This window comes from Tamandua tetradactyla, chromosome 2 (assembly GCF_023851605.1).
Source record: "Tamandua tetradactyla isolate mTamTet1 chromosome 2, mTamTet1.pri, whole genome shotgun sequence".
Classification (NCBI taxonomy): domain Eukaryota; kingdom Metazoa; phylum Chordata; class Mammalia; order Pilosa; family Myrmecophagidae; genus Tamandua; species Tamandua tetradactyla.
In genome coordinates, this window is record NC_135328.1 from 212594853 (window position 1) to 212602918 (window position 8066).

Here is an 8066-nt window from a genome sequence, read left to right on the forward strand (position 1 = left end):
TTCCCACCTTGCACCTCAGCTCCAGCTGAATAATGGCCCCCAAAGATGTCCACATTATCATCCCCACAACCTGTGACTGTCTTACCTTCCCTTCAAAAGGAACTTGCAGGTATGATTAATTTAAGGTTCCTGACTTCATGGAACTCTTAGTCAAATAGGGAAAAAAGTATCCATTAAACAGATGCTTGGAGAAATAATTGACAGAACAGAGTAGGTGCTAAAGTAACCCTCGACCTGGGAAAAGGATGGCACAAATCAGGACTTCTCAAATTGTGAATCAAATTAGATGTCTGCAGTATAAAGTCACCACCTGGAATGTACCTGTGTCCACAAGCCAAGCAAATAGCTGACCCAGACGTGCCCAGCTGGCCCCAAGTGTTTCTGCTGACATTTCTCTGAAGAGGCAGTTTAGCACAATAGCTAAATGTGCAAACTCTGTGGTCAGACTACTAGGGTTCAAGTCCCTGCTATTGCAATTATTTGCTGTGACTTTGGGTCAGTAGGTCAATCTCTCTTTGCTTGTTTCCTCACAGGCGAAACAAATGATACTAATAATACCCAGCTTGGGGACCCACCACAGAGCATGGTGAGGACAATTCTATGACCTAATCCGTGGTAGGCAAAGCTCTTCGTGCTTAGTGCATGCTCAACCCGCAAGAAACAGCAACTCTTAATGGTTTCAATCTGCCTTTTATAGTCATTTGCTAAGAAGTGGTAGCAGGTACCAAAAATGTAAGGCCATGGAATAGTTCTACCCATTAATTTAATTTTTCCACGAAGCAGGAAAGCGATTGTTTTTCATGGCAGAACATGTCAGATCAGCTGGCCAGACCACTTAGTCTCACTGATGCCACTGGTATGGATAGATAGCCAGGCTGTAAATGATGGAGAAGCAGGGGTGATTTCAGCTCTGAAATTGGCAGAGGACCACCTAGGAGCGGGGGATCAGTCCCACACCCCTTTTCCTCTAGTGGGAGAAGCTGAGCTCTAGGTAGAACATGGGGCTTTAGGGATCCAGGTGGCTTGAGGTATGCAGATGGAGGGCGTGCTGGTTTGAAAGGATGTGTGTACCCTAGAAAAGCCATGTTTTAATCTTAATCCCATTTTGTAAAGGCAGTTATTTCTTCTAATCCCTGTTCAGTATGTATGAAACTGTAATCAGATCATCTCCCTGGAGATGTGATTTAATCAAGAGTGGTTGTTAAGCTGGATTAGCTGGAGGCGTGTCTCCACCCATTTAGGTGGGTCTTGATTAGTTTCTGAAGTCCTATAAAAGAGGAAACGTCTTGGAAAATGAAGAGATTCAGAGAGAGCAGAGCAGAATGACACAGGCATGAGAAGCAGAGTCCACCTCTGGGGATGAAGAAGGAAAATGCCTCCCAGGGAGCTTCATGAAACAGGAAGCCAAAAGAAGCTAGCAAGCAGATGACGCCGTGTTCGCCATGTGCCCATCCAGTTGAGAGAGGAACGCTAACTGTGTTCACCATGTGCCCTTCCATGTGAGAGAGAAACCCTGAATTTCATCAGCCTTCTTGAAACAAGGTATCTTCCCCTTAGATGGGACATTTCTATAGACTTGTTTTAAGTGGGGCATTTTCTCGCCCTTAGAACTATAAACTAGCAACTTACTAAATTCTCGTTTTTAAAAGCCATTCTGTTTCTGGTATATTGCATTCTGGCAGTTAGCAAGCTAGGACAGAGGGCCACATTGGAGCAGAGCCTGTATGGGGTGTGAGTGAACAAGAGACTCAGAGAGAAGAACAAGAGTGGGATGTAATGAGGGGTAGGGTATGGGTCAGAGAGGAGCAGCAAAAGAGATGAAGTTCCATTCATTCATTTGGCCAGCAAATATTAAACACCATTCCTATGCCAGGCACTTGAGCCTACAGCAGAGAAAGCAAACAATTGGAGTGGAGGCACAGGTCAGAGAAAAAACATTCCAAGAAAGACAGGGTTATAACTGTAAATCCTGAAAGTCAAACACAGTGGATCTGGCGCATGCCATTCTCAACCAGAGGCTGGCCCCTACTTCCTGTGGAAGATGGTGCCCCAGGAGACTCCTGCCCTTGGGCAACGACAGTGCCAAGTTCTTCTGTCAAGGAATCAAAACACTCCAACTGTCCCCAAAGTCATAAAAAGATGCAGGAGCTCAGAGGCAGAGAAAAAGAGATGCTATGTCTCTTCCCTTTCTCTTGGCCCCACAGGTCGCATGTGCGTCTTCTCTCTGCCGAGGGTACCACAGACAAGCCGTGAGTTTTCGAGGTGGGTCTTGGTAGTCAGATAGCTTTCTCCGATCAGAGTGTTCCCAGGCACTCCTCAGGAGTTCATACCAAATTGAGAGACTTTAAGGGAGTCAGATTACTTCTCTGGGCTTTGATTTCCCCACCTGTGAAATGAGGAGATAGAACTTAAGAGTCCTTCCAGTTTTTTCTGACATTCTGTCTTCTGCACACACATGATGCTCCGATAGTGTCAAAGAGATTTAATTATGGGATGGCAAAAAAAGGGGGGGGGGTGGATCTCTTGTTTGGAGGAGGAGAAGCGTCCCCAGATGTGCTGTATTTAGTACTCTGGGTATATAAGCAGCCGCTTGCCATCTGTAGTCTACTGATGCCTCAGGTCTACCAGTTGGTTCTCTCTGAGCTGTCAGTAAGGGTGGCAGTCCTCAGAAGCGTGGGGCAGGGTGCAGGCGGTAGGGAGGGACCGGGATGGCATGCTCCCGCTGGGAAAGAGCGGACACCGGTGGTCTGGGGTAAGAGGACCTGTAAGTGCTTTCTCTGGGGCCAGCCTTGGGTTCACACCATCTCTGCTTCAGCTGCTCATAGAGTCCATAGTTTGTAGGGGGAGCTGCAAGAGAAATCAGGGTCCAGGTGAACAGGGCTTAGAAAGAACGGGTGGGCAGGGGCCCTGGGTGTTTTCCCAGGCTGCTGTGTCAGGCCCCAAGGCCGGCAGTGCACCGAGGGAAAGAGAGAGGCTCGCTGGAGGGTCTTGGCCTGGCCAGTCCCTGAGAACACCAGGGTGGGCCCTGCTCTCTGTATATTTGGAAAGGACTGGGACACTTATTACAGAGGCCTGTGGACAGTCTGCCCGTGACCTGGCCTGAGGGTGCACCTCACTGGCTCTTGGGTAGCTGTCTGACCCCTGCCGGGAAGAGACTCGCCTAGGGAAACCCCAAGCAAATGTAATGTGGAACAGTGAGCAGCTCAAAGAGAACTGGATTTGGGTGAGACTGCAAGGAGATGGCAACATTCTATGTCTTTGGTAGGGTAAGGGGAGCTTAAAACATAAATCAGAACAAGGCATTCTTTTATGTAAATCCCTCCAAGGTCTTGGGAATACACTTGGGACAAAATCCACCTTGTTATTATAGCCCGCGAACCCCTGTGTGGTCCTCTTTGCCTCCTGTCTTAGAGCTTTTTCTCTGACTGTTCCCTCTCCTGGAATGCTCTTCCCCCAAATCTTTACATGGCTCCCTCCTTCTCATCATTCAAGTCTCAGCCTGACTACCTCCTCAAAAAGGGCTGCCGTCATCCTTCCATCTGGGGGAAGTCCACAGACGCTCCACTCACTTTCCATCCATGGCCCATTCTCTTTTCTACCTAGAACATGTTCCTATTCAAAAGGATCTCTTGATTCAATCTCAAGTTAGTCTTGTTCACTAAGGGTTTCTTATCTGTCTCTGCCACTGGAATGTCAATCCCCCGAGGGAAGGAATCCAAGTGACGCCTGGGGAAATACTTAGTGGCTATTCACCCAATGATGACGACCCCTGGAGGGGCTGGTGGTGCTGCTTTCTGCCACCTGTGCTGCAGGTAAGCGCTGCGGCTGACCACAAGTGAGGCGGTCATTACACAGCCAGGATCACCCCTGCTGGCAGGGAAGAGGCCAGGCGCAGACAAGGGGACAGAAGATTCATTCCCCACATGACCTCTTTCCCCTGTAACACTCCCCCCCCCCCCACGTCTGGGGATCTCCCTGCACAAGTTTGACCCATGACAGGCGCATTGGGACGCTTTTTCAGCCCAACACAGAGGGAAACCCTGGGTTACAGATGTACCAACAAGAGGGAAGTCTGCCTTCTCTGGGAGCCACAGCAGCTTCTGTCCATTCCAGGTGCGGCGCAGGGGCAAACCGGGGTTGTAATTGTGCCGGTTGTAGTTATCATCATACAGGCTGATGAGATAGCGGTGTGAGGGCTCCTGGTGGTGGGTGAGCAGGTGTTTGTACGGGAGCCCCTGCAAGGACAGACACATCGTGGGTATTATCAATCGGAGCAAAGCAGTCCACATGTGGCAGAAGGAGCAGAAGCTGGAGCCACCAAAAGGGGGGGACACACTTGTTTGTCACAGCCCCACCTTCAAACACGGGTCCCAGCCTTGCTGCAGTCGGTTCTCTGGACGATGGGGCTCCCAGCCTCTGCCAAGTCAATTCAGGCCTAGAATGAGCTACGGCAACACATTAAAATTAAAGTCGGGACACCCAACTGGATGGGAAGAGTGTCAAAACAACGGCGTGGCATGCCGTTGCAATCTGAAATTACCCCCTTTCATTTGTCTCAAGTCCCGTTCCACCCGAGCACATCTTCCCAAGGGAGGTAAGAGGCGTTGAATAGCAAGCCTGACATTTGCACCTTCTGTTTCAATCAGTTCCTGTGGGAAGAATCAGAGGACAATCGCCTTCTCCTACAGAGGATTTACGGCTCCCTCAGCTGGAAACTAGGGGAGTGATTTCTTCAGTAGAGGTTCTTTACAAAGCCGTGCTCTCTGTTACTCAGGGATATTTGCCTGAATCAGTAACTTTCCTAAGGAAATCCTCCTGGCCCTGGAAGGAAATGCGAGGGGACTGGGCTGATTTACAGGGGAGGATAATGTCGATTTCCATGCCCGTCCTCTTGTCAGGAGCAGACAGGGAGCTCTGTGTCTAATGTGGTCTGGGAATACCGGCTGAATTCAGTATTTCAAGTGGCTGCTCCATAAATAAGTCAGATCACAATGCCAGAGGGAGACGGGCAGAGGAGGGTGCAGGCGTTGAAGCCGAGGTTCCCAAGATCCACATCGCCAGGTGTCCCTTTGCATCTACCCAACACCAGGGAAAGCCAGTTGGAGGGTTTCCCACCGTCAAAGAGAAGTGCTGAGGACGTGCCCGGGCACAGCCCAGGGCCCAGCCGGGAAAACAGAGAGGCCAAGAGGGACTTTCTTGCCCCTTCTCTTGGTTTCTCGGGCTGCCCTGCTTGCGGGGGGTGGGGGGAGAGAAGGGGGTCCTCCCCAGGTGGTGATTCTGTAACCCCCATCCACCCACAGTCAGCTTGGGGAGCAGATGCAGTTTGCCTAAAGAAGAAGAGGTAGGAGATGGGGACGGAAGCCATCCCAGGAGGAGGAGGGCAAAATGAGATGAACAGGCAAGAGTTGGCAGAGCTGAGGCAGCTGCCAAGAGGTACTACCTCCCGAGGTCCAGGGCATCTGACCCACAAACAAGTTCTTAAAAAGGAATAGCCTATTGCTTGATTCTATTGTTTGGCAGGTTCTTCGTGCTAACTTGACTGTCTGTGTGGTTACTCCCTTTAGCAGGGCTCACAATAGATCCAAACATCCTCAAGAAGGGGTACCTAACACGTATTGAGGACTAGGCTACGTGCCTCCAATACAGGCTGTCAGCGGTTAGGGACCGGGACCCCCAGATCATGGGTTCATTCTGATTTGCTTTTGTTAAAATACATTCACATCTTCAGTGCTGGTGAAGGCCGGCTGCCCCAAGGCATCAGCGTGGAGCAGGGATGCCAGCAAAGTCCAGAGGTGCCAGCACTATCCATCCAAAGATCACTGCTACCCTTTTTTTTTTTTTTAGCATAATGTGTGATTTCTGTGGTAGTTCTTTCCTGACTCTATCCACTTTAATTCAATATTTGCCTTTTTCTTGGTTTCTTGCAATTTTTACTTTATCTTCTTGGATTAATGTGGAGGGATGGGGAGAAATGATCCAGGGAAATACTGGCATCTAGAGTGGGACAACGATACCAGCCTGAGGTTTTTTGTGGGTTTTTTTGGTATGCTGTATGGCAGGGGTCACATTTCATTCTTTTTTCCGTGTGAGTGTCCTGTTATTGCAGCACCATTTATTGAATTTTTGTTTGCTTGTTTGCTTGCTTGCTTGTTTGTTTTGGGGGGAAGTGCATGGGCTGGGAATTGAGCCTGGGGCTCCCGTATGGCAGGTGAGAATTCTGCCACTGAACTACCTTTGCACCCCCAAGCCTGAGGTTTAACTGCCCTGTGGGGCATCTCCTTACCCAGATACTTAAGGGTTAATGTGATTGGCAGTCCCCGGGGGCAGGGAAAGGTGTTGAGGAGAAGACTGAATTTCCCAGGAGGGATCTGGGCTGGCTGCTGTTCCCTGAGCTCTGTTGGGGGTGGGAGGGGGGGTGAGAACGAGGGGCCGCCACCCAGCTTACCTCAACTCGCCTCTTCCCGTACCACCTGGAGATCTGGTCCGCTCTGTGGCCTGGGAAGGGGACATACTCTTTTCTGTAAATGCACTGGGGTGTTTTATCAGTGGCTCTGGTGAACTGGAAAAGATCAAATATTCAGGAGTGGTTCTGGGACGCCTTTCGCCTCACCCCGCAGGTTGGCAGAAAATGGGGAAATATGGATCCCAGGGTGCCCCACCCTGCATGGGCATGACTGTCCTCCTGCCTTCGAGTATTTGGCAAGCAATACGCTCAGGGGCTGTGTCCCCGGAAAAGCCAGGCCTGGCATCTTTTGGCCATGACTCACTCATCCGTGTCTTTTTCCTTTTACATCTCCTCTCCCCTCCCCCGCTTCTGCCTTGCCTCTCCCTTTATTTTTATCCACAGCTTCTTTGTGCAATCTCCTTTAGGTGTGAGGCCAGCCACTGCCTGGCCCATGGGAGCCTGAAAGGATGGCCCTGCCAGCTTCTCCCTTTGTCCTTCCTACCCTGGAACTCACTGTTCCCTTAATAAGGTGAAGTGCAATCAAGGTTCATAATAAGGTGAAGTGCAATCAAGGTTCATAATAAGGTCAAGTGCAATCAAGGCAATCAAGTGCAATCACTCCGGTGACATCAGGCCAGAGGTGTGGTACATGCTTCTGGAGTGCTTTGAAAGTAAAAACTCAAGTGCATGCACAAGCAAGGCCAGATGAGCCAGAGAGCAGCAGCACTGCCCAGACATGTGCCATGCCTGTGGCTACAAGGGGAGGGCCAGGCTGGGACAGAGGAACTGGGGACAGGGAGAATCCAGATGCTGATAAACACTCCCCTGAGAATAGCTCTGAGGCATGGCTATCTTGACACCTCTGCTGGGGTGTTTCCAAAATCAGATGGGGACCTTGGTGACAGGGTGAACGGTATTCCATTAAGTAGGACGCAGAGGCCCTGAGGCCCTGGATTGGGAAAAAGCAATGGCCCCCTCCCTGCCCACCCCTGCCAGTGCTCCTTGGAGCCCTCTGCCCACATCTCTCTCTCCTTACCTTCCTTCTCTCCTCCACCCAATTTCCAATCAGCACTTTGGTGGAGTACTTGGGCTCAATCTGCCAGCTGGGGGTAGAGTATGACTGTGGGCTTGCTGCAGTCGAAAACATAGTAAGGATTTGCCCCAAGTTTCTTTGACTTAATGCGATTGAAGGTTTCTAGGTGGTGCTATGGAGTTACCAAATTTGGGGTGCCCCTTTCTCTTCCCAGCTGCGCTCCCGGGTGGGTAGTGACTGCCCTGCTAACTTCAGGGAACAAAAGAGCTCTGAGAGTCCACTTCTGGCCTCCAGGGAGAGCTGGCCTGGTCTCAGGTTCCCTACTGTTGACGGTCTCCATAGCGATAGACTCTGGGTATAAAACTCTCCTTAAGGGGACAGCTGATTGTGCAGGAGCAAAATTAACCCCACACGAAAATACCCAACAACAACTGCCACAAGAGCAGGGGCTGGGGGACGTGGGACCTGTGTTGGCGACCCCAAAAGGGCCATTATCCTTGCTACATTTTAAAAATTGGAGTGAGTTGAGATGTTCACATCCTACTAGGACTTGATGAGCCCTGATGCCCCAGGCCCCAGCTTGGAAGA

The 8066-nt window shown here is 50.4% G+C and overlaps 1 protein-coding gene across 1 annotated transcript; it reads right to left on the bottom strand.

Annotated features, from left to right (window-relative positions):
* Positions 1 to 1654: 1654 nt before the first annotated feature.
* On the bottom strand, positions 1655 to 7804 carry CFAP107 (cilia and flagella associated protein 107). Its single transcript, XM_077138079.1, has 4 exons — positions 7482 to 7804; positions 6446 to 6559; positions 4058 to 4235; positions 1655 to 2847 (listed from the first exon to the last, which is right to left on the bottom strand). Exons 1-4 carry the CDS (start codon positions 7590 to 7592, stop codon positions 2666 to 2668), a joined length of 585 nt encoding a protein of 194 aa, XP_076994194.1. The 5' UTR covers positions 7593 to 7804; the 3' UTR covers positions 1655 to 2665.
* Between the last annotated feature and the right edge of the window lie 262 nt (positions 7805 to 8066).

Excerpts from the sequence above, each read along its gene's own strand:
- CFAP107 (XM_077138079.1), bottom strand. The coding sequence starts at position 7,592 with ATGTTTTCGACTGCAGCAAGCCCACAGTCATACTCTACCCCCAGCTGG. Across the intron at positions 4,236-6,445 it reads ACGGGAAGAGGCGAGTTGAG|GGGCTCCCGTACAAACACCT; the intron begins GTAAGCTGGGTG and ends CTGTCCTTGCAG. Across the intron at positions 2,848-4,057 it reads GGCAGACTTCCCTCTTGTTG|CTCCCCCTACAAACTATGGA; the intron begins GTACATCTGTAA and ends TTTCTCTTGCAG.